The sequence below is a fragment of the Phalaenopsis equestris genome, unplaced genomic scaffold (genome assembly GCF_001263595.1).
Source record: "Phalaenopsis equestris unplaced genomic scaffold, ASM126359v1 Scaffold220379, whole genome shotgun sequence".
In the NCBI taxonomy this organism is placed as follows: Eukaryota; Viridiplantae; Streptophyta; class Magnoliopsida; order Asparagales; family Orchidaceae; genus Phalaenopsis; species Phalaenopsis equestris.
The window spans coordinates 209,072-236,186 of NW_018238668.1; the positions used below are offsets into that span (position 1 = coordinate 209,072).

The following is a 27,115-nucleotide window of genomic DNA, read 5'->3' on the forward strand; positions in this document are numbered from 1 at the left end:
CACAGATATATATATATATATATATATATATATATACACACGCACATATATATCTATGTGTGTGTATGTACGCGCGCGCGCGCAACTGTTGGCCTGTTAGCTCGCTGCTTCGGCATAAGTCTCCTCGGTCCTGGGTTAGATCCCATCTGGCTCGAATTAGCACATATGTGGTGGACAACACATGTTACTGTCCACTTTTAGAATAATATTGTTGCCTTGTGTGCTTCAGTTCTATTCTTTTAAATGCATCCTTGTTTGGTATTCAGGTTCCAAATGATCAATCACATGAAGATGTTACTTTTACTGGCTCTCTAAATTCTGATAATGGAGAAATATCCATAGAAGATCAAGATGAGGCAAAAGACACGCAAGGGGAAGCTCAGCTTGTGAACCAGGAGAAAGAGACATCTGCTGCAACCGTTGAAGTTCTTCAGAATCTTGCTGTTGGTGCCGATATCAAGGTTCAGTTTCACTAATATCTTTTGGTTTAAGGATTTTATTTTATAGTTAATCAAACCAATAATATTTCTTCATAGTTTAAATTATGCTTTAGTTGACTCACTTTTGGAAGTTTCAGGGCCTAGAGGCTGTTCTTGACAAAGCTGTCCACACAGAAGATGGACAAAAGTTATCACGGTATGTGTGGTGCTATACAAAAATTTACAATGTTCACCTTAGACTGATTCATACTAAGCATGCAGTCTGTAATGGAGTGTTTTTTAATTTTTTTATGCATACCATTTTCAGAGGGATTGATCTTCAGAGCATGAGCATTACGCATCATGATGCTTTGTTGATATTTCGTACCCTATGCAAGGTTTTATTTTCTTCCTTATTATTAATGTAATGAATTACTTTTAAAGTGATTTCTCACTATTTAGAGCTGACTAAACATACATATCTGCAGATGAGCATGAAAGAAGAGAGTGATGAAGTTACTACAAAGACGAGACTTCTATCCCTCGAGCTTTTGCAGGTCCTTTTACCCTTGTTGAGATATGCATAGATACATGTATGCTTGCTTGCTTGCATTAAAATATTATAATCCTTATTTTCAGGGTTTGCTTGAAGGGGTTAGCCAATCTTTCACGACCAATTTCCATTTTATTGACTCCGTTAAGGCTTACCTTTGTTATGCTTTATTAAGAGCTTCTGTTTCTTCATACCAGGCTGTATTTCAGGTATAATGTTCTTAGCATCTTTTTAATTTCAGTGAATTTGAAGTGTCAGTTTCTGCTACTGAATTTATGTTGTGTCGATACTGTTGAAAACTTTCTAATTTTATATTTTGGGTTGCATGTTCTTAAATCATTTATTTCTTTTGCAGTACGCTACTGGGATTTTCACAGTGCTTTTACTACGATTTAGGGAAAGTCTTAAGGTATGTGTCTTAGCTTATGAAGAAATGAGGAGGTCTTCCTTCAAAATAACTGCAATTACCCTTTTTTCCTACAGGGTGAAATTGGCATTTTCTTCCCCTTGATCATCTTGAGATCCTTGGATAGTGCTGACTGTTTGCTCAGTCAAAGAACAAGCGTTCTAAGGTCAAACATTTCATTTCATATGTCTTGATTGAAACCATTCAGTGTATCCATCCATATTACTAGACCAATCGATAGACGGGCTGCTCTACAAGTAGCCAGGCTCAACCTAATTTTGGCCACTTTTTGGACATTTCTGCCTAATAAGGCAATGAATAGTTTGAAAATCACGAGATATAGCATGTTTATGTGCAAAATTTCTGATTTTATAATTTCCTTAAAATGCAATAACTTCTTTTTTACTTATTTAATGAATAATTATACAGTGTTTCATCAGAATCAACTTCTGCCTGACCTTGGCATTATTAAAGATTCTTAGTAGAGTGAACCACAACATCTTTTTTAAAATATGCAATGATTTACTATGTTAAAATAGTAATTGCTCCTTTGGCTCTCCAAGTATGCTAATGCTTCAATTGAAAGGCCAGCCGGTTTGGTATGTCGAATAAAAGCTGCTTCCCGCCTATTGATTAAATCAGGTCTAATTAATGCATAAAAGCATTTTTTTAGTTTAGGGTTATTTGGTGTGAAAGTTCTTTTTCATTCAGAGCCTCATAGAAAGCTGCTTTATGAGGATGGGCAACTTTCATGAATACATTGTGGAAAATGTTGTACTGCTTTTTTGACCCAATTAGCGTTCCTGCTTACCAATAGGTTATTCTTCTACAATGTAGGCCGTAGCAAACTTTAATACTGTGTCCATTTTATTCTCTTGGACCATATAATATACTTAGCTTTAACCCAATAGTTATGCAGGATGCTTGAAAAAGTTTGTCAGGATCCTCAAATGCTTGCTGATGTGTTTGTTAATTATGACTGTGATCTTGAGGCGCCAAACCTCTTTGAACGCATGGTAAATACTAAGTGGTTCTCATTCCTTAATGAGGATAACTTGTTGTACTGCTTTATGCTGATTCACTTTCTACTTAAAGGTTAATGCTCTATCAAGAATAGCTCAGGGTACTTATAGTACTGATCCTAACTCTGCTAATTCATCTCAAACAGCATCCATCAAAGGCTCTTCACTTCAGGTATTATATTTGCTTTTCCTTGAATTGTATTAATTATTTTTTGCTTTGCGGCAATCTAATTTTTACCTATATTGAATAACAATCTCTTTTCAGTGCTTAGTGAGTGTTCTTAAGTCATTGGTTGATTGGCAAAAGTTGAGAGAGTCTGAAAAAGATGGTAAAGTTGTCCGATCTCTTGAAGTGGATGTTTTGGTTCAAGAACCTTACGATGAAGCTAAAATTCGAGAAGATGGAATCAATCAGTTTGAGAAAGCTAAAGTTCATAAATCTACTTTGGAAGCTGCAATCTTGGAGGTACCTGAGTGTATTACTGCAAAATAGAACTTCATTGTTGCCTACTTTGTAGCTTTTTGGTTTTTTAGATTCATTTCGCTAGTTTGAAAAGGCCACATCTATTGTAGCCCCATGCATGTGTGCTTTTTTCTGCGCCTGCAGTGGGCGATTTGCTTGCCTTCATGCTGTTAAGATACTGGGGTTCTGACAGTGTGACTCGGGCTTTGCTGGGAACACACTCTGCTGCAGTAACCCCTGCTAGCGTCGGTTCAAATGAGCCCTCTTAATGGTCTATTTTGGCATTCTCTTGTTGCGGGTTTTATCAAATATGGTTTTTATTTCTGTTCAGTTCAACCGTAAGCCAGCAAAAGGAGTAGAGTATCTACTTTCAAATAAGCTAGTAGAGAATACACCTCTATCTGTGGCACAATTTCTCAAGGGTTCTCCTAGTTTGGATAAGGTGACTTTCTTCATGATTTGCAGGTAGTGCTTTACGTGGGAAAGATTTATCTAAGCGCTTTAGTTTGCAGGCAATGATTGGTGAATATTTAGGCCAACATGATGATTTTCCTCTTGCCGTGATGAATGCTTACGTTGATTCCATGAACTTTACTGGATTAAAGTTTGATGCTGCAATTCGTGAATTCCTCCAAGGATTCAGGCTTCCTGGAGAAGCCCAAAAGATTGATAGGATCATGGAAAAATTTGCAGAGCGGTAATCATGTATAGAATTGTAATCCATTCATCATTTCTTTAACATTAAAAATCACACACTTAGCTGGGTGCATGATCTTTTTTGCAGCTATTGTTTCAATAATCCAGGCCTTTTCAAGAGTGCAGATACTGCATATGTTCTTGCATATGCAGTGATCATGTTGAATACTGATGCTCATAATCTGATGGTCTGGCCCAAAATGTCTAAGTCTGATTTCATTCGCATGAACACTACAAGTGAGGCAGAAGAGTGTGCGCCAAAGGAGCTCCTGGAGGAAATTTACAATTCAATTGTTAGGGAAGAGATAAAGATGAAGGATGATGTAGTTGGGGCAGTCAAGAGTAGCAAGCAAAGACCTGAGGCAGAAGAAAGAGGTCGGTTAATAAACATCCTTAATTTGGCCTTTCCTAGGAGGTTTTCTGGGGCAGATTCAAAGGCTGAAAGTGAAGAAATAATTAAGCAAACACAAGCACTTTTTAGACGTCAAGGTGTGAAAAGGGGCATATTTCATAAAGCACAACAGGTTGATCTAGTCAGGCCAATGGTTGAAGCTGTAGGTTGGCCTTTGCTCGCAACATTTTCTGTTACGATGGAGGAGGGTGATAATAGAGCTAGAGTGCTTCTTTGTATGGAAGGCTTCAAAGCTGGTATACACATTACTCGTGTTTTAGGGATGGATACAATGCGCTATGCTTTTTTGACCTCTTTAGTGAGGTAAGGAACATGTGGTTGTGAATTTAATCTAACCATGATTAGTAGTTTACATTCCTCACAATTTTGCAAGTATTACTTAAGCATTTCGATTTAGTAACCTTTTCTTTCATGCTTTTTGCAGACTAACATTTTTACATGCTCCAAAGGAAATGCGTAGCAAAAATGTGGAAGCGATTAGAACCTTGCTTGCTTTGTGTGATACAGATACAGACTCCTTACAAGACACATGGAATGCTGTTCTGGAATGTGTGTCAAGGCTCGAGTTTATCACATCAACCCCTTCTATTTCATTGACTGTGATGCAGGGTTCTAACCAAATATCCAGAGATGCAGTGCTCCAGTCACTAAGGGAATTAGCTGACAAACCGACCGAGCATTTATTTGAAAATAGTTCAAAGTTGCCCAGTGACTCTGTTGTAGAGTTTTTTGCAGCTCTTTGTGGCGTATCTGCTGAAGAACTAAAACAATCACCCGCTCGTGTTTTTAGCTTACAGAAGCTTGTTGAGATCAGCTATTATAATATGGACCGTATCCGTCTGGTATTCTTCAAATTAATATTGTTGGCCTATATAATTTTTTTGTATTTTCTTTTTTTGTTTTTTTACTTTTGATGTGGTCTTATTTTATTATTATGTGACTCAAAATGTTGTGCTTGTTTTCCAATCAAGATATATTTGTACATAAACTGGTTGTGCATGAATTCAACATCGATAATGCACCCAGTTAACTAATTGATAAAGTGGTCAATTGGAAGGATGCTGACAAGTGGTGTTAGGATCATTTTGCCTTCAAAAAGGCATGTTGCAAAAATCTATAGGAAACCGATGGAAGAGCAGTGAAGCTTGAAAAAAGTTTAATATTGAGAAAGTAATCCAACGTTCTCACATTACGCCCTAAAGCACTGGGATGAGTAGGGATGGTACCGCATCAATTCCAATAAGGCTTTTTTTCTGGTTGCATTCATCATAATTAGTTCTGAATGGTACATATTAAGGCTATTTTTTAGGGATAACATGAGTGGACTTTTAATAAATAGCTCTTAGACATACTGGATGATCACAGCTGATTATTAAAAGGAGAAATGGTAATAAATGCTCTAAACAAATAAACAAAAGATTAAACAATTATAGAAAAGTCTAAGCATTAATAAAATATTTCATTTCCTTATGTAATATGAGATCTAGGTGGGATAATTGACATGAAAATGAATGGTATTGGGGACAAAAGACTTTCTTTTGGGTGGTTTATGTTTTGGTAGTCTCTAAACGACCTGGTAATCAAGGAACTAACTCTTCCTACGTTGTATATGCATCATTTGATGATGGATTTTGGGATGTCAGAGCCAATGAATAGGATATTTGGGGATGCTAGATTAACCAATATTAATCTTATCACTCACTTTTTTATTAATCCCTTGCTCATAGAAATTATTGGTTGGGCATGCTCAAACATTGCTGCATTGGAATCAAACAGGTTGGCCAAATGCTTAAGTTCAATGTACCTTGATATGTAAACTGATTTGCATTAGAAGTAGGATTAACGTCAAAGTCAGATTGAAAATCAAGCATGCATGCATTAGACTTAATTTTTTTGTGGTTGTTTCCTAGGATGATTTTAGGTGAATACACACTTGAACATAATCACCTACATTGCATTTCTTTGAATGTTATAAGCCTCTAATAATGCTTTACAATCTTCACTATTGTTCATAATTTGTTCCTTAATATTAGCATGTGATTTATGTAGATGTTCTTTTATAGGATTTATTTGCCTGCTAAGGTTACATCCATACACAGTTTCAAATGAGTTTTGCTTGTTGCCATATTATAGTTATTCAAAGGAAATTCAAATAATTGACAGGATTATATTCCTTGTACCCATGTTATTTTCAACATCTTAGAAAATTTCTTTGATTTATATTCAACAATTAAGTTTCTGTGAATGCGGATGGTAATTTAAATGCTGTACTATATAATTATAATTTTTTTCTTAAAGAGCTGATAAACTTAGCACCTATATTAGGTATGATTGATGTTAACTAATTTGAAGTCTAATGATTTTCATGACGAACAATTTATCAATTTGTAGTACATTATTTGTCTTAAAAAAAGGCAAGAAATGTACCATCTTATATAACTTGTTAATGTTGCGTATGTTATAATTATGCTCATTGGAAATTTTAGGTAATCCTTGGACAAAGTCTATGCATAGGTTTTGTTGGTGCATTAAAGTAAAAACCTATATAATCCAGTATTCTTCTTTATAATTTTACCAAGTAACATGTGTATTATTAACCCAGAAACGTTAGAACATCACACCTTTGAATCACAAAATGAAATTCTTTAGGATACGACTTTAAGAGTGTTTTACAAGAAAGTAGAAGGTATGTACAGTTTATTTCCTTTAAAGATGTATCAATATTTGATGACTAATAGCTTGGCTTTTATCTTCAATTTTACTATACATTGAATGGGAATTAGGATGCATTTAGTATTCTTTAAACTCTTAAACCAAAAATAAATATTTTTATGTAGTTTAAAGTATTTTCGCAACATAAAACATTAAAAAATTTGCTTTTAACTGCATAATAATGTTCCTGTAGAAAAGTATACCCTTATAGTATGTCTTGTGTACATTTTTTACGGTATTTAACATATTCAGTGCGTAGTTGTTGGAATAGAATTATACTTCTTATGGAAGCATATGAAAATGCCAATATCTTAAGGGTTGAATTACAGTTTACAGCCTTTCATTTTAAGTGAGGGTGTGCCTGTTATTTGTGTTGAAGTTGCCTATACAATGTAATGTGGAGGTCCAAGTTTCGATTGGAAAAACATCACCCCATAAATGAAGGGATGATGTTGTATATATCAACTCCCATTGATGCAACACCGAGGATTTTGTTACAAGAGGATTTATTAGCAATTATATCTACTTGGTTGCGAACCTAACTCTTTGATTATTGGGTGGATAATTATTTAAGCTGCATTTGAGTTTCCATCATATTTTTATTTCATTTAGCTTATTTTGAAATAATATGTAGTTTTTGAGCCCCCGTCCCTCTCCTTTCATTTTTACTCTATGTAGCGGATCACTTATGAATGAAGAAGAAATGGAAGTTATCTTGTAAAATTTCTGCTTGAAAAAGCTCTTTTCTTGACCTTGGCCAACTAAACTCCTTTCTTCGCTTCAAATATGTTTCCTCTTCCGCCGCCAGCTGTGCGTGTCCGGGCAATGTTTCATCCTCTAGTTTTTTCTTAGATTATGCAACTCTTTTTCTTAATTTTTTTCTTCAATCTAATTCAACAAAATATTCCGCTACCACTACTATTGATTTCGGAGCAAGATTTTTTTGGATTCTTACTTTAGATATTACCCCATTACTTCCTTACCATACCTTTCCCCTTAAACTTTGGGTCATTTGAACCATACTCTAATCTTAACTACTAACCACAACCATCACTAGCACCACACGGTCACCAACGCCACCACCACCATCCACCATCCACCAGGTGACAGACGTCTCAGGCTACACGAATGGGGACGGACGAACTTTGTGTCCCTCTCTCCTCTGATCTAGTTTGGAGAAAGCCTATTATCTTTCTTCTTTTGATTTAGAATTAGGGTTTTATAATAATTTAGTATAAGTATTTTGTTTGGAGACTTTTAAAGAACTTTTGCTTGATTTTATGCAATTTGGAGATTATTTGTTATGAATTTTTGCTCTTAGGAGTGTTGTTGTCTTCTTCTCGTTCAAGTGGTGCGCATGTATCTTGCTCAAAGAGTAGGTGGTGTAACCTCCTAACATTCGTCTGTCGCCAGCCAGACCAATCCCCTTCTTTGATATTTTCCTCCAAGACAACTTTCGTTGTTGCTTCCCTCATTCGAATGTTTGTTGATTCTTATATTCTCCCCATCTTTTTATTTTACAAATTTTCACAACTATTGTATCAATTCTAAGATACCATCTAGGAATGTTAGATCAGTTTCTTTTAGTATCAGAATTAAATCCTGATCCTAATCCTAATTTCATGCTCTTAACTCTAAATCATTTTGTAGATCCATATTCTAAATTCTAAAATTCTAAAATTCTTAATCTACAAAACCTATCCTTTTCACCTCGACCAAAACGAGCTCTTCACCCTCCACCAAAAATTCAATCCATCGGCTAACCCTAAAACTCACACCTTTACTCAGTCAAAACTCTAACTGGGGATCAAACCATCATGTTACCACGGGAAAACACACAAAGGGGTGTCTAATAGCTAACAACGGAGGATATGTTATGGGAAATCTTCTAATTATAAGATAGACTTGCTAAATTTGAAAGGAAACAATATGAGGAAATCACCCATTTCTATAATAGTGGCCCACATGATTGAGAGGAGAAAATTAATGCTTTTTTTTAAAGGTCTCTAGTGATAAAGAATCAATGCTACGACAAATTGCCATTGAATATTAGAGAAGAGGACGATTTTGGGTCGAATTTCGATTTGTTTGATTTTGACGGTTGTATGGATTCGGTTGAGTTCATTGAATGGTTCCAAATTATAAAACAAACATTTGAGTGTAAAGATATCCCGCAAGACAAAAATGTTAAATTGTCCGCCATCAAATTCTTGAAGAGCGATTTCTTATGGTAGAAAAATCTAAAGTGCCTATGATAATGAGAAGGGAAGAGTAAGATTATTACACATTCTAAAATGAAGCAGGAGATGCAATGCAAATATCATTCTCCACATTATCAGAATGGTCTGTTTTGAAAACATTACAGTATGCAGTTATGCACTAAAATGATTTATCTGTGGAGAAGGATACGACTGGATTTGAACAACTCATAATATTGTGAGTTGGAGCTAGAGGAGCACACGATAGCGCGTTTCATGGGAAGAGCAAAGTTATCTAGTGGCAATATGATACAACAGCAGTTTTATTGGTCCCTAATTGACTTATAAAACCCTAGTTTTGAAGGTGGAAGAAAAAAATCATCGCATAGGGACTAGCACCGGCTATAGTAGGACTCGACTCTAGGATCAATCAGTAAGGGTACACCTATTAGATCACCCAAGTTACCCATCACGTGAGGAGACATTGACCGAGTGAAGAATGGTGGATCAAACTACTTCAAGATACAAGTATTTGAAGTTCATGCCTTTGGCCAATTGCTCAATTAGGAGGGCGTTTTTTTTTTCACCGAGCAAGGAGCAGTGGAATAAGTGAATAGTAACCTCGGGAACACAAGAGAAAGTGTTGATGTGAAGGAGTATTAGATTCTCTCTAACGAGTGAGAGAAGTTAGTGGTTTGATAGATCTTTCTGATTGAGCCCAAAAGAGTGCAACAATAGCTTTGTTGTATCTTTTGTATCCATTGCTTCGTAAAAGAAAATGCACATTGTCCTATCATTGATAAAGAAAGTTGTAAGAATATGTTGTCTGCCAAATAGTAGACAATTTAAGTCTCACAACACTAAAGCACACCAAATCATATTCCCTCACTTGTTGAAAAGGGAATGAAATCACAGTTGATGTGAGACGTTTGGTGGAATTCTCTATTTGAAAATGTTTCAAGAGCATATGTAGTGTGATGTTGTGCCTATGGATGCTTGATGGCTACAAGAACATATATTTTTTCACCAGTGATGGAAGTGCATCATTATTTTACCTTAAAATGAATATGAGATAATGGATGTTCATACAGTTCAAAGACCATAGTCCCCCGCATTATCTTTTTATAGGCTTTGAGAGAATCATCAGTGGAGTTAGCGTTGGTTGCCTTAGAAGACAATGAGTCCGAGGAGCCAATATAAAATAAAGTGTAGTTTCTATTAAAAAGTTTTAGGAAGTCATAATTGACAATCCATCTCATGGGTTGCCACTATTGAGAGGGATCTAATATCCCATAAATTTAATCTTAGAATCAATTTTCCCATTCCAACTTGTCTATCGAATGCGGTCAGTCTAGTACGATGAGTTATAGAAAGATATTTGAAACTTGATGGCTAGAGAATTAGTTCGCGAGAGCACTAGCTTGTGTACACTTACAACCTGACTGCATCAAACCAGGATGGCTATTGACATATGTGTATTGATAGTTGGGCTATCAAAATTATCGTGTACTGGTTCCCCATTTCATGGTTAGATTATTAGTTCGATCAATGACATGAAACTAGCATCTTCTCTAAGTTCAACTTGTGCATGGCTATCACCAGATTAGGATGAGACTATGAAATGAGTGGTAAACAAAATTTAAGACTTGGGATGAATTATATGAGTGGAAAGTCGTGTCATTTAACTTGTCCAGTATTCCTAACGCTTTTGTACAGTTGATGAGACATTTTTTTTAGCATCATCGAAAAATTTGTACTTGTGTATTTTGATGATATCTTGGTAAATAGTCATATAGTAGAGGATAACATGCAACATAAGTGTTACAACCTGCAACGCTCAATGAATAGTTTTTGAGGCACTTCGGACAATCCAACTATATAGTTCACCGAAGACATTTTGCTTTCTAATTGCACACTTGATTTATGGGATATGCGACATCAACAAAAGGGATAGGTCCACTTAAGATCTAAGCTACTGTGAACTAGCCCGGTCAACATTTTTTTGCTTAGGTGTGCCAGGGACTAACTTATTTCTAAAATAGGTTTATCACTATTTCAACTCAATTGCGATACCTCTGGCGAAGTTTCTCAAATCAGATATATTTTCTTGGTCAGATAAGACACAAGCTAATTTTGAGGCATTGAAGCAATAGATTAATCAGACTACAATTCTAACTCTTTTAGTTTAATTAGGTGTTTGACGTGGGGTGTGATACCTTTAATGTGGGGATGAAAGTTGTAGTGAGACAAGATTTGCACCCTATCTCCCTCTTTAGTGAAGAGAAAGTATTCATCTATGAGGATTTTTTTTTTATTATTCTGAGAGCTCTCATTCATTGGAGTCTTTATTTGTTGGCCAACGAATTCACTCTTTATATTGATCATGACACTCTAAGGTTTCTAAACCATCAAAACAAGCTTAACGGTTCATACCTCTTAGTTGGAGTTTCTCTCTTTATTTCATTTTGTGCTCAGAACACAGTGGGGATTCAAATTATGGTGTTTGATGCTAAGCTATGTCACCATCTTTTGTTGATCATCACCATGAATTTAAGGGTCATTGGTTTTAAAGCATTTGAGTTTGTTGTTAGGATAGGTTGTATGTGCAGTTCTACAACTCAAATACTTGTTCTATCAAAACATGTTGGGCATTCTCAAGAGGTTACGTAGGGAGGAAACCTTGCAGAAATGTCATAATGGTGGGATGCCAGCAAGTTTGGTAGGAGTAAGGTTTCTTCTTTAGTAAAAGAAGACATTGTTTGGCCTAGGATGACATGAGAAGTGGAGAGGCATATTAGACATTGAGGGTGTCCATTAGCCAAGACCCATGGTCAAAACACAGGCCTCTATACCCATATTCCTATCCTTGAAGCATCATGGGTGGGTGGGAGTATCCCATGGACCTAACATAGTAAGGATTTTGTTATGGTGGTAGTGGATCTTTTTCTTTTTTTTGATGAAACATGTTGTAACATGCCATAAAATGATGGATGTTTTACTCACAAACTTATATTTCAAAGGGATAATTCATTTTCATGGAGTACACAGGACCACTAATTCCGATGAATGTGAAGTAAGCGTTTTTATTAACCAAAACACTAATATGTTATATAAAATTATTAATAAATAAATACGTTCATTAAAAATTATAAAATATAGAGTATGATTTATATGTTGATGTAAAATAGAAAAAAATAAGATACAATAGTTAAACTATAGGCAACATTAAGTGTTAATGTACAATTTATAATAGTTTTTTGTAATAATTAAAAACTTAAAATTGTAAAAAAAATTGTAAATTAATATGAACATTTCATAGCACGCTTTAGCGAAGCGAAGCTAGTGTCACGCTTCGTTTGGCTTTGCTCATGAATCATGCTTTGAACATGCTTTTAAAAATATTGATATGGACTGAGCTATATACAAAGCTCCAATTCAGTTTGCCGGCACACATTCAACATGATGTTTAGACTGGTGGTGAACAAGAGCCTAGGAACCTCCTTGATATTTTGTAGAAAAGAACATGAAATTATGAGACTTTGATTCTTTTTTTGGAGTTAATACCCCTGGTTTCAGCTATTTAACTTTACGCTGATGTAGAAATTAGATCTAGAGAGATTCAGATTCTATATGAGCAGACAAGGGACAAAAATATCAACAAAGCACCAAGTGTTAGAAGTAGGTAAGAAGTCTAGGAAAGCTATGGTATTCACGGAAGGTGATTTGATGCTGATCATAATGAAGAAAGAGATTTTATGTAGGTTCTTATGGGAAGCTCAAGCTTAGAGTTGACATTTCATTCGGGATTTTCAAGAGGATTAATGACAATGCTGATAAGATTCACTTGCCTGGTGATTATAATATTTCTGCCAAATTTAATTTCCTCTTCAAATTTGCAGGTCATTTGTGGTAACTGCAGTTTTCACTTGCATATATTCATCGTATATGCATTTCTGCTTTAGATCTGATAAATATCTTTATCTCTACCTATTAATGATTGATTACCCATTCAAAATGTGGCATTTACTGTATCCAACCTGTAATCACTATTTAAACCCATTTGGGGAGCTAAAGTTGATGTTGATTAGATTTTTGTGATTATGATTGTGCAATACCGCTGTTAGGTGATTAATAATCTCTTGAATGAGCTAACGGAATCATTTTCACCTTGTTTGTCAATTTTTTATTTTAATATGATTACAGGTAACTTTTGCATTTAAAGATGGCATAAAATGTTAATTACGTGCAATATACTTATGACCTATATGGAATCATTCCTGTTTCTTAACAAATTGAGATATTAAAGTAGAACCTTGCCAAAATATATTTGTACTTGACTTTACTAACCTCATCATGACTTGTGTGCTTCTGATAGGTCTGGGCTAGAATATGGTCAGTCCTTGCACAGCATTTCATTAGTGCTGGGAGCCATCATGAAGAAAAAATAGCTATGTATGCTATCGATTCTTTGAGACAGCTTGGCATGAAATATTTAGGGCGTGATGAGCTCATCAACTTTACCTTCCAGAATGATATTTTGAAACCATTTGTTATTCTAATGCGGAACAGTTGGAATGAAAAAATTCGTGCTCTTATTGTTGATTGCATTGTACAGGTGAGTCATCCGGCATAATTTTTTTAACAATGCAATCACATCTGCCACATTGCCTCTGAGAATCTTCACCTTTTTTCCTGTGCTCATAATAAACTAATTCCATTACTGAGTTTTCAGATGACAAGTTCGAAGGTTGCTCGTATTAAGTCTGGTTGGCGGAGTGTGTTTATGATATTCACTGCAGCTGCTGATGATGAACTGGAATCCATAGTTGAAAAAGCATTTGAGAATGTTGAACAGGGTAGGCGTTGAGTTTCATCCTGTAAAGTTTCGAGACTATAGATTTCTTGCTGATTCAACTCTCGGTTCTCTCTATTTCCTGATCTTCTACATTTTAGGGAGATAACACTATATTTGTTGCAGTTATTCTGGAGCATTTTGATCAAGTGGTTGGCGATTGCTTTATGGATTGTGTTAATTGTCTCATAAGATTTGCTAACAATAAAAAGTCTTCCCGGATAAGTCTGAAGGCCATTGCTCTCCTTCGTATTTGTGAAGATCGTCTAGCAGAGGTTGTGAAAAATGATTCATTTATGTGTTATTTGTAAACTATAGGTTCATTTACTCGATTGATAACATTTAAGTTCCTTTTTTGAGCTTTCCTTCATGTTTGCCTTTCTCTACTATAGTCTAGTTCAATTAATGTATTGTTTATATTGTTTCTTTTGTTCTATTAGTTTCCTTTTAGACTTGATGGTTTGTGTCCACATAGAAGAAGAATATGGGTTGGCTAACATGAAAATGATTCCTTAACTTTCTTTTAGGATTAAACATGTTGAATTGGACACAAGTTTATGATCACTTGTTTACTGCTACAATAGCATATGGATAAACTCTTCTTTAAATGCATTTACGGGAACATGCCAACTTTAAAGCATTGTATAATTAAAATAAGTTATCCTGTATGACTTGTTACAATCATTATAACCTTTTTTCGCAATATTTGCATTTGATTTTCATAGAGATTACCTGTGCTGATTTATTTTATTTTTTTTCATTTGCACATGATGCTATTGGTACGGCTACTAGAATCTTAAAGTTAGTTAATATTTTGTTTTATTTTTGTTTTGGTAGTCACTCTAGATGTGATTGACCCCTCAAAAACTTTGCTTCATGATGTGGATGAACTGTCAAATTAGCTAGAAGCCCTGACAACGTATGTGCAGCATTTTGTAGATTCTTCTCCCTTGCATATTGCAGATCCCAGAATGTCACCTATCCCGTTTATGGGAAATTTCAGGAAACTTTGCATAGGGGATAGCTCCATTGCCCTCATAGGAAACAAATAGAACAACCACGGTAGTTATAATACATTTTTCTGTTGATTAATGAAGTTCTTTCCCATTGTTCTCCTTTTTGAAAATTGCATTTTATTTTATTTGCAAAATTCTTTTGCATGCCCTCTAACGGCGCAGTGGTACTATGCTTCTTTTTCTCAATCATTCTTATTTCACTTGTCCCTAGCTTAGCTTTCTTAGCTTTCTACCGCCTGTCCTAGAGTCTTACAATCTTATTTTCTTGTATCTAATCTCTTTGGTGGTGACACCAGCATATTTTAGCATACTATGGTTGTTGATTTATTTATTCATGCTTTTTTCCATTGAGATATCTATCAAGTATCAACTGCATAAAAACCATTTTTATAATTCTTTTATTCCAATTATTTTTATTTTGTAGCAATTCTTACTGCTATTCGCTAGAAACTTAACCTGTGGGGCAATAATATGTTAACTGTTAAGCACCCCTATTGAAATAGGATGATTACAGTTGTAGAAACTTAACCTGTGGGGCAATAATATTGTTAAGCACCCCTATTGAAATAGGATGATTACAGTTTTTCTTAATGTTTACTAATATGGTTCATTGGTATGATTTTATGCAAAGAATGCTATTTAAAGCTCCATTGATAATAAAATGATTGTGCATAATAAAAAATTTTAGCATGAATTGGATAACAAATAAAAATGGGCGAGCAACAGATTATATTTCACAAAATCAGATTGCTGATTTTTTTTCTTGTTTTGACCAAATTTAAAAGTGCTAACCTTGTCAATGACAAATCTACAGAAGAAATAGGCAGAGGATGAAATAAGCGAAGTAAAGAAAATTCAGGCCTCACATTCGTATAAGCAGATGATTTCTTGTATAATTAAGTAGTCACACTTGTGCTATGCTAAAAAAAAATAATACATCCAATTTATACTCACAAGATTTAAATTAAAAATAAAATTTTTAGCTAAATTTTGTAAATTAAATTTCTAAGAACACTATTTGTGGATTCCTTTTGGCCTAAGTGAATTGATAATATTAGCACCAGATCAATTCAAGTTTAGGTTAATCCCCATGTTACTGAAAATTCCCTCAAGACAATAGAACTACGATTGCCTTTGAATTTAAATTTTGAAATCCATAGAATAGTTGACACGAGAGCGGATTTTTCCTCGTTCAGATGGAAATCAAGGCTGCAATTTCTTCCCAGCTGTCCCGTTATGGGATTATTCTTATCCGTAGGGGTGGGCTGCCCCTTGTGGGCTCTTTTTATGTTATTTTGAATTGAATCAGGGTTGTATGTTGTTTTTGTATAAGTCGTGTTAAGAAAATCTGTTGGACACTTTTTTGCTTTGGTTTATGCATTTACAGGTGTTCTTTGATTTTTTTGCTCCAAAAAATGTTGTATTTCTTTTTAAAAGTGATGTGTGTGTAGCTTGTTTAGGATTTGGTGGGGGATCTCTCTCGGCAGCCATGCCTTGCCAAGACCATCATTTCTTTGTTCTCTCTATTATTTTTAGGCTAGAAAGCTATATTTTCTATCTCTTTTTATTCCACAACCACCTCCCCTCTAAATCCGAGTCTTTAACACCTTCTAGGACTCTTAGACCAGTGTCATATGACATCAAATCCCAACAAATCCTAAATTTTTTCGGGATTTATTTTTTTCTTTGATGTCCTATTTTTGACACTAAAATCCACATAATCTAATACATCCACCAAAATCATCTCGGCATCCTCCACCTAACCCTAATCTTTCAACTAACCCTAGATCTTAATTTCTCTAGAGCGCCACACCATTAAAGACCTTATCATTAAAGATATGCAGTGGAAAGTCCTCCAATTGCAACGGTGGCTTGCTCATTATAAAAGACAAAACTTGAGAAAGTCGGTCACAATACGAATAGTGACCATTTGAGTAGGGAAGAATAAATCTCTTTTATACTAAGAAACCCCAAGAGACAAAGAGCTAATTATAAAAGATGGCAACTTGCGAAAGTCAATCACAATAAGAATAGTGACCATTCAAATAGAAAAGAAGAAATTTCATTTGTACTAAGAAACGTCAAGAGACGAAGAGCTGATGTCAAGTCGATGGCATTATTAAGTATAGGAGGGATGGCTTTAGAATGAATGTTGATTTACTAGATTGTGATGGACTCTGGATCCAAATGTGTTCATTAAGCGGTTCCAGATTGTGGATTGGGTCATGAATTTTTTAATACAAGGACATTCCACCTAATAGGAAAGTGAAGCTAGATACGTGATTTCATGGGGTTGGAGAACTTGAAGTGCCTGTGTTAGCATGAGAAAAAAAGTAAGATCACAATTTTGTCCAAGGTGAAAAAATAAATTCAGCATAATTACCTATCGGAACATTACAAAGAGAATATTTTGAGACCTCTTCATTTATAACAAAAAAACTTCTCAAATGATGGTGATGCTTGTGGTTTGACGAGTTTTTCAGGTCGAGCCTGAAGAGGAATCAGTAGTGGCTTAGGCATAACATCTTTTGTATATGTTATACTGTGAAGGGAATATATGTAGTTTTATTAAAGATTGTGGTAGCTGTGGGATTGTATGTCTACACAGATGATAGACAAATTAAACCTTAGTACCCAAAAGCATTCCCATTCATATTTCCCGACATAATTGAAGGGGAATGCATTAGTGTCGATAAGAGGTATATGGTAGAGTTTTTAATTAGACAAAAGTGTTAGGATCAAATGTGGAGTGATATCGTTCCTATTGAATGCGCATCACATTCTTTTGGGCTGACCGTGGAAGTATGACTTGAGTACACTTCTTAAAATATTGTAATTTTGTATTACTAAGTCAAAAAAGTTGTCAAAATACAAAAAAACATTATTAAGAATTGACAGTGTGGTTAGTAGACACCCTAATCACACTAATAAGAAAAAATAGAGTAACAATTAGGCACCTTCCATACAAAAGAAGAATTCAAAGCTAAACTTACAAAAAAATTGATTGCTTTGTACAATCCAAAGGAACCAAATAAAAAGAACCTGTCCATGACAATAATGACAATATGAAGTAGGTAAGCTTCTCGGTGGCTATAAAAACATCACGCTTATCAAGGATGAGAAATGTATTGTACTTATGTCGTTGAAGGAGTCAAAAAACGATGAGTACTCAAAGAGATGAGCTATAGTGCTCGTGCTACATTTCTATAGGCTATGACAAAGAGGCTAGTGAGACTAGCCTCGGGGATGTTAGAGGGTGGTGGGTCAAAGTAGTCGGCATCCCATATAATGCATCTTGCATTGAAGGAGTTTCATAATGTTTTGATTGCTACATTTATACAAGCTATGAAACTCATTGTAGGATTAGTGCTTTCCAACAGACCAACCTATTGGTTGCAACCAATAAAGTACCAGTTGTAAATGTAGGTTACAAACTTTATGGCTAGAGGGTTGGTCCATGTACAATTTTACAAAAATGATGATTCTTGGTGCATGTGTATTGATAATAGATCTATGCATAAAATCACTATCAAATATTGATTTCCTATTCCACAACTGAATGATTTGCTTGATTAACTACATGAAATCAATGACTTATCCAAGATTAATTTGCACGGCGGTTATTACCACACCAGGATAATGTTAGGGGATGAGTGGAAGACAACTTTCAAGATTTTTGATTGGGTTATATGAGTAGACGATTGCCATTTGGTTTGTTAAATGACCCAAGTACATTTATGAGGTTGATGAATCATGTATTTCGAGCTCATTGGAAATTTTGTTATTGTGTTCCTCAACGACATCTTGGTGTACAGTCATTTAAAATAGGAGCATTTACCGCAGTTATGATAGATGTTTGGAGTTCTTTAGGCAGAGTGGTTATATGTACACTTGAAGAAGTTTCACTTTCTCATACTACAAACATGCTTCCTAGGATACATTTTTCCAGCTACTGACATTGAGGTGGACTTAAAGAAGATCAAAGCTATTATGGCGTGGCCCAAAACACAGTCATTTACTGAAGCACACCACTTTCATAGATCAATTTTTTTTAAGAAATTTGTCAGGAATTTTAGCTTTATTACAACACCTTTGACGGATCTCTTCTAGTCAGATTGATTCACTTGGTCATATGAAACATTTATTAGCTTTAATGCTGTGAAGAAATAGATTTCAATGAAGTGTTTGAGGTGGATTGTGATGCTTCCAATGTCGGATTTGGAGCCGTGTAGAGTCAAGACAGATACCCTATTGACTTTAATGAAAATGAATTCAAGAGGATGTATTCTACTTATGATAAGAAATTGAATGTTGTAGTGACAGCTCTCGGTCATTGAAGTCATTATCTGCTGACAAACGATTTTACGCTCTACATTGACTATGAGGCTTTGAGATTTTTGAACAAGCACAGTACTTTAAAGGGTCAACATGCCGTATGGGTAGAATTTTGTTAAGCTTGCCTAGCCTAAGGAAAATTGTCTTTTTTTTAGCCTAAGAGCAATTTATTTTTTTGTTATTTATTACTGTGTAGTATAAATATGACTAATATTTTTCGGGTTATGGGTATGCATTAATTGTGATTGTGAGTCTTAGGGTTAGGGTATAGGAGAAATTTTCTTCCTTTTATGTTGTAGGATTTGGGAGAGATCTCCTTCCTCTCAAATTGCAGGTGGTTATCTTTTATGTAATCTTGTTGAGTTGTTTTGTGTTCTAGAAATAAAATTATTATTGGCCCTAATTTATGCATTTGAATTTGCCAAGAATCATATCAAGTGGTGTCAGAGCATTGATCTGGGAAGAAAAGAAGGTTGTTGGCTCACAAAAGAGATCGTTATTTTTCCAGGAAGAAAAAAGTATTACGACGTACATACAAATTGATCAAATCGCACAGGAGTTCCCATATGGTCATGATCGCGCTGTAAGCTTCCACAGGGAAGCGATGATGAGATCCGTCGCTAGCAGGAAGTGATGGCGTGACCGCGTTTGACAATACAACCGTGATCCAGCTAGCTGGGAGAGGCATGCCTCATGCGATACAATTGTGATTCACGTAGTCGGGAAGCAAAAACGGAATCACGGCGTACAAACCTTCAACACTTCGACTGCATATGTCGTTGCGAGTTCAAGTAGAGGTAGGTCAGAAGCGATGACAGGATCATGGCATCCCTTGTGACATTACGGTCATGATCAAGGTGTCTTAGACTAGCTAGATCACGGAGCTTGCATGGCCAAAAGGTCCAACGTATAGTGACGCATCAAATCCAACGCTCAGATAACCCTATTTGTGAGCCAGTAGCAATAGTGTTGCAATTCGAGCTAGCTGAAAAGCGGCATACAGGCGTTTCACCTTCGTGATAAAAAAATATTTGGTGAATAATGATGGTCAAGAAAGTGGATGATTTAGAGATGAAATTACAGGAAGAGATAAGCTAACTTAAATCCGAGATAAAGGAAAGGTTCACAACTATTGACGAGAAGTTTTCATCAATTGAAAATCAATTCAAGTGTTTGGAGAAGATGATGAGTAGGCTTATCGAGATGCAATTCATGACTTCTCCGGCGGTTCAATTTGCAAATCCTAACCAAGGGTTGACTGGACAATCATTTGACTAAATCGAAAGAGAAAGTGATCAAACAAGATCCACCATCAAGAATCTCCTCGTAGGGCTCTGATGGGGGTTGGTTTAGAGATTTTTGAGGGAGACTGTTAGCTTGAAACATGGAGAAAGGGTTATGCAAGTGGTATAAAGGCATGAAGAAGAAAGGAGAGAAGCTAAGATAGAGTATGACTATGATCGAAGGAAGGAGTTTTACCTTTAATATATGGAAGAAACTGCGGAGGGAGAAGTTGGGGCGGAGATGCTAGGGTAGAAAAATGAAGATGCTGATCTTAGAGGTGGGAGACCCAAATGGAGCGATATCTTGCAGTAAATGGGGGCTAAATTAGGAGGTGATGCTCATGATCGTAGGGTTATATTTGGAGGGGAAAATCCTAACATGCTTTTAGTTTATGGAGATAGATATACGATCCGTTCGCGAGAAAAATTTAAGGATTGTTTGTTGGAATACTTCTGAGTCATTTGGGAAAGATACCTGTACTAGCAATTATTTGCGTTGGCTCAAGAATGCACAGTCATAGAGTATAGGGAGAGATTCAAGCTACTATCAGGACGATTGGGGAGATTTTTGAATTAGATATAGGGGAATTTCAGGAAGGGTTTAAAGCCTAACATACATGCAACACTCCGACCATTTAGACCGCGGGGATTGGTGGAGAAGATGAAGCTAGCCCAGATTGAAGACAGGAATCAGATGGAGAAGGCCTGTAGAACAACATCTGGGAGAGTTACATGAGTACATCGATGACCACGACACTGAAGATTCATATGACGTCATTTTAGAGGGAGATGCTGAAGGAGAAAAATATTGGGGCCCATCTAGGGGTCAACTTCAAGCACTTACAAAGATAGAGATTCATGAAAAACAATCAAAGGGCTATATTTTCAGTTTATGAAAATTTTTCTTTGGGATCCATTGCGAGGATTGGACATGATAGATTCTCAAAGTGTGTGATGAGGATGCAAGAGAACTTTATCCAACATTAATTTACTTTTTTCCACCTTGAGGGTAGTATTTTTAGGGGGGAGTATTGTTATGCCCGCCTAGCCTAAGGATAATTGTTATTTATTAACCTAAAGGCATTTTAGTCTTTGTTATTTATTATTTAGTATAAATAGGACTAATATGTTTAGGGTTAGGGATATGCATGAGATTGTGGTTGTGATTCTTAGGGTTAGGGTTTGGAAGAGACTTCCTACCTCTCGAATAGTAGGATTTGGGAGAGATCGCCTATCTCTCAAATTGTAGTTGCCTATTATTTCTGTATTGGTTTTGAGTTGTTTGGAGCTCTAGAAATAAGCTTATTATTGACCCTAATTTCTTTGTGAAACTTGCCAATAATCATATCAAATTTCTCTCTTCATTTTATTTTGTGCTCAAGCACATGACATGGTTCAAAAATAAAATAGCAGATGTACTAAGTTGTCATCACATATACTATCATGCATTTGAAGGTGGCTGGAATTGAAGTTTTGAAGGATAACTATGCCAATGATGAGGATTCTAGAAGATTTGGGTTCTTTGTTAGGATATTCTATATGAGCAGTTCTATAAATTAGATGGTTATTATTTATCCTAGAGTGGGTTGCGCATTTCTTGGAGTTTGCTCAAAGATCCTATTTTATTGGAGTGTTACAATAGATGAATGACCAGAGTTTTCACAAGGACATGACTCTTTTGTTAGTGAAGGAGAACTTTTATTGGCAAAAGTTGATATGAGATGAGGAGTGACATGCCAAACAATGCAGAGGATATCATTTAACTAATAGTCAATGATAGAAAACATGTTTATACACTCCCTTCTCATTCTAAAGTCACCTTAGCTTGATGTAAGCATAAATTTTGTGGTGGGCTTTTCTCGAACACGATGGATCAAGGATCTATTTATGGCCGTTGTAGACCACTTCTCCAAGATGTCACACTTTGTACCTCGTCATAAGATAATAGACACACTACACATTAAATATTTGTATTTGAAGAAGATAGTCCATTTTTGTGGTTTACCCAGGACCAGTTTTGATAGGGATGTGAAATTTCTCGGTCATCTTTCGAGAACTTTATGAGGTAAGTTAGGTACAATGCTCTAGTTCAGCTCAGCAACGCACCCACAAATAAATGGGTAGACAGAGGTGGTAAATCGTAGTTTGTAAAATCCTCTCATGTGTTTTGTGAAAAAGATATCAAACAATAGAATTTGTTGCTTTTTCAAGTTGAATTTGCCTAAAATTGGTCTGCTAATTAGTCCATTGATTACAGTTTCGTTGAGATTGTGTACGAGCAACATTCTCTTACGCTATTAGAGTTAGTGTCGATACTTCATACTGTTGAGTTTAGTATTGATGTAGTGTTTGGATTCATAGAAATTCATACTTCACATGAGAAAATGTGAAAGCAAATTCCAAGCAGAATATCAGGTATCTGAACCAAGTCAATAAATTCAGGAAGGTTATGTTCTTTAAGGAGGGTGATTTGGTGTTGATTTAACTAAAGAATAAGAGGTTTTTTGTTTTTTTTTTTCGAAACCCCAAGCTTAGAGCGGATGAATCATTCAAAATTGTGTTGTTGATTAATAACAATGTCTATAAAATTGATCTGTTGGGAGACTACAATATTTTTGTTACTATTAACGTTGTTGGTCTGTTATCATATACAAGGCCTCAGAAGTCTCTAGAGGAGAAGAAGAAAACACTCCTACTCGGAAAGAGTAAAACGAGTGTTATTATTCCTCACTTAAGAAGGAATTACTTAAGAAGGAATTAGGGTGGCAATTTCGTCCAAGTTGTCCCATTATGAGATTAAGGGCTGCCCGTCCCTTACTAATTTTGAATTGAATTAAGGTTATTTGATGGCTTAGTTTAAGTATTGTATTTAGAAGATATTTTGGGTACATTTTACTTTGGTTTAAGCATTTGGGCTTTTGTTCTCTTATTTTTCCGCCCTTAGTAGTATTGTATCATCTTTCATTTGCAAGTCGTATGCGTGTAACTTATTCTGAAATAGGTGGTGGATTTCCCTTGACAGCCATTACTCGCCGAGACCGTTGTTTTGAGCTTGGACGGCTGTCGAACTTCTCCTATCCCCTTAAAGCCCCATCTTCCTCACATTTTCTCTCTCTTGTAATTCCATAACCATCTCCTTACTAAATCCGATCCTTAAAACATCTTCCAGGACTACTAAAACTGTGTTTGTAGATATCAAGATAAACACAAAATGGAAAACCCTTGTGTCACCACATTCACAAAGCCTACATGCTAAGCAAATATTAAGATAAAAAATAATTGATGTCATGATTTTTCGACAAATTTTACACAAGCTATTGACTACCTAACGCACCCTCCACTTTTAACATCCGGGGTTTGGGACTCGGCAATGACATTGTTCAAGTTGGTATTAAGATGTTAACAGAAAATCCCACATGCAATTTTTGTTTCTTTTGTTCCTAAAAAAATGATAATGATCACTTCTTTGGCCAACTGCTGCCACATGACCGTTTCTCTTCTTTACAGAATCTTTATCACTCTAATTTGATTTTTGTTTACAAATGTCTCTTTGTTACTGAAACATAGCGAGGAATAAAAGATAATCAGGTGCTACAGTTATATATGCATGCAAATATCTGCTAAGGTTTTTAAACTGGTAGATCGTGATCGAATACTTGCATTGTCATATTTTTATCTGCACCATTCAAGGAACATGGACCAAAGTGCATGTAGTTGAGATATTGAAATCATTATGTGTATCTGAAGAGTTGATCACAGTTGCAACACTATGTATTCATAAATATCTATTTTTCTCTCTTTGTTTCACATAAAATAGAGTTATATCTATCTAGTCATTTTAAATTTTTAAGCTGTATGATGCTTTCCTTGGCACGGATGCTATATCTGCAACAGAAGGGTACTTGAGACCGGTTGATAATCAATGTAACGATGTGGTGCCATGAACTCTACTACTTCCATGGTCATGTTCTTTCTATCAGATGCACATAATTTTAGATTTTAATTGGTTGCCTGTATACCTAATTCAAAATTTTATAGTTCCAGGCTTCCATTTGCAACATCATAGAAGCTTAGTTTTGGCAATCAAATTAGGGGCTCTATAAATCTTCACTTGAATCCTTTTATATGAGTATTACTCGTTCTAAAAAATACTAAGAAATCCTATAAAATTGTTATTTGACTTGTACATATACCAGATTTTTTTTTTAGTGTTAGCTTTATTTATTTCTTCCCTTGAATTACTTTAAATTGATTGCATCGATTGATTGGGATGAATTAATGCTGCTAACTTTTTTGTTTTTTATTTATTGCTTTAAAACTTTGTTTCCTTGGTATACATTTTTTTAAAAGCCTTTTATTCTAAGCGTATCTTAGGTTGGGCAGAAGGAAGCTCTATCTTTGCTTTTTCTTGGCTCGTGATTCAATATACTGTTGGTTTGTAAGTGGACCTAGAAATCTAAGGTGGTGTGATTTCCTTCCAGGGCCTTATTCCAGGTGGAGCCCTTAAACCTGTGGATGTTGACCCAGAGACAAACTTTGAAGTTACTGAGCATTACTGGTTTCCAATGTTGGCTGGACTTTCTGATTTAACTTTGGACTCCAGATCAGAAGTTAGGAGTTGTGCACTCGAAGTGCTTTTTGATTTGCTAAATGAGCGAGGCCATAAATTCTCTTCTGCTTTTTGGGAGAGCATTTTTGACCGTGTCCTCTTTCCAATTTTTGATCATGTCCGATATGCTGGAAAGGATGGTTTCATTTCCTCCGGGGATGGATGGCTCCGTGAAACTAGCATCCATTCACTTCAGTTGTTGTGCAACCTCTTTAATACCTTCTACAAGGTACAAAATATCTTTCTTCAATATATTTTAGATGGAATGGGAACCATCACACACATGCATATTTGTTGTATTTTTCTATTTTTGCTATTGCATTGTGAATTCTTCATGAATTTGTAAAGTTTGTTACATTGAAATATATATTAGCATCTTGCTCCGTGCTTTGCGTGGGTATATTTATTTAATATTTGATCAATAAGATTTAATTTTGACAAAATAAATCAATTTTATTTGTTTGTTCATGCTGTCCTAAAAAAATATATCCCACATAACGGATGCAAGTCAAGTGCAATGATGCACACATTTATCATAAGAACTTATCAAATAGATGACATGAAATTACATGAAGATTTTAATGACTTTTAGATAGACCTTTTTGTGTGTTACAGGGGGCTGATAAAAGCACCCAAAAAAATGCTCCCAAGAACCTCCCAATGTTAGTGAACTAGCAGATGTTGGTTCCATTCCTTAATTGCGGAGAGATGGCACAGCTATTTTACGACTTGTAGCATTGTTGAATTCATTTCTCAAAAGCTGATATTGCTTAAAGTGGAAGGAAATATAATGTGTTTTTATGGACAAATTCAAAATGTTTTCGCAAAATCTCACTATGTAGTCTTGTTTGTTTGTCTTTAAGCCCAACTCTCATTGCAGATGGTGTTTGTAAAGATTGAAATATTTTACATGTATAATATTAGAATATACATGCATATATATTGTTTAATTATCTAAATTTATGTACTGGTAAAATTTACTATTTCTATATATTTACATGAATTTTGGTAAACTAGGTGTTATTTTTGGATATGTTTTGATGTTTAGCCATGAGATTAAGGGTTCATTATGAAGAGTCTATTTACTTAAGATTGGCTATGGCCATTGTAGGTATATTTGACTTACATGGTGCTTAAGAGAGAAAAAAAATGTCTCAAAAATGTTGTGTCAGCCAGTTAAATGCACTATATAGTACTAATTTTTAGTCATGAAGGAACAAATTTACCAAGTTAATCTAGTATAATGAACGACGGTAGTCCAATAACAGGTGGAAAAAGCCTGCATCTGTATGGGCATTAGAGTTTTTTATTGAAAACCATAGTTGCAAGGACAGGAAAGTGAAAGTCACGCTCCTATGTTTCTATTTGATTTGTATAGATAACTGCAGTCATGCAATGGATACACATTTCTTGATTTTTATTCCACCTTTGTTTCATAAGTGATAATGTGTACTCCCCAGGAAGATGCTAATCTAACCATTGTCATGACCAAATCAACTCATTTCTGTGTTATCTTTCAATAGATTTGATGGAAGTATGTTTCTTTTTTATGATATTTTGCAGGAGGTATGTTTCATGCTGCCACCACTATTAAGTTTACTTGTTGACTGTGCAAAGAAGACAGACCAAACTGTTGTTTCTATTTCTCTTGGTGCTTTAGTGCATCTTGTTGAGGTAGGGGGCCACCAATTCAGTGACAATGACTGGGATACTTTACTGAAAAATATAAGGTATAATTTGATAGCACTGAGATCACAGGTGTTTTCTTTTTGAATTTTTGCAATCTGATCAAACATAGTCTGATCAAGCAGAGATGCCTCTTACACAACTCAGCCCGTTGAGCTTCTCAATTCTTTAGGATTTGAGAACTTGAGGAGTCAAAAATTGCTAAATGATGGCTTATATGTCAGTCCACATGAGACTTCCTTCAAGGATGCTAATAATGGTGGTAACGATGGTGCAACAGCATTACATTTGACATCTTTAAGGTCTGAGGTTGAAACTATGGAGAGCAATCCTAGCACAACAAACTTGCAACATGATCAAGATGTGAAATTCCTAGCCATTTCAGAGGAGGAATCTAAAAGTATGTTATTGCATCTTGTAAATAATTTTTTTGATAATGGCTTTATTGCCATT

General features: G+C 35.4%; 1 protein-coding gene across 2 annotated transcripts in view; it reads left to right on the forward strand.

Annotated features, from left to right (window-relative positions):
* The window catches only part of LOC110037498 (brefeldin A-inhibited guanine nucleotide-exchange protein 5), a 61,384-nt gene that overhangs the window by 26,216 nt on the left and 8,053 nt on the right, over positions 1-27,115 (forward strand). For both annotated transcript variants that reach the window (XM_020742154.1, XM_020742155.1), the window contains exons 8-27: positions 267-461; positions 578-636; positions 748-817; positions 908-976; positions 1,059-1,181; positions 1,328-1,381; positions 1,456-1,544; positions 2,298-2,394; positions 2,474-2,572; positions 2,666-2,866; positions 3,195-3,305; positions 3,376-3,560; positions 3,648-4,274; positions 4,396-4,813; positions 13,257-13,496; positions 13,614-13,737; positions 13,860-14,008; positions 24,849-25,205; positions 26,540-26,706; positions 26,788-27,062. In XM_020742154.1, coding sequence (XP_020597813.1) covers positions 267-461; positions 578-636; positions 748-817; positions 908-976; positions 1,059-1,181; positions 1,328-1,381; positions 1,456-1,544; positions 2,298-2,394; positions 2,474-2,572; positions 2,666-2,866; positions 3,195-3,305; positions 3,376-3,560; positions 3,648-4,274; positions 4,396-4,813; positions 13,257-13,496; positions 13,614-13,737; positions 13,860-14,008; positions 24,849-25,205; positions 26,540-26,706; positions 26,788-27,062 — 3,709 coding nt within the window. The remainder of the gene's footprint in view (positions 1-266; positions 462-577; positions 637-747; positions 818-907; positions 977-1,058; positions 1,182-1,327; positions 1,382-1,455; positions 1,545-2,297; positions 2,395-2,473; positions 2,573-2,665; positions 2,867-3,194; positions 3,306-3,375; positions 3,561-3,647; positions 4,275-4,395; positions 4,814-13,256; positions 13,497-13,613; positions 13,738-13,859; positions 14,009-24,848; positions 25,206-26,539; positions 26,707-26,787; positions 27,063-27,115) is intronic.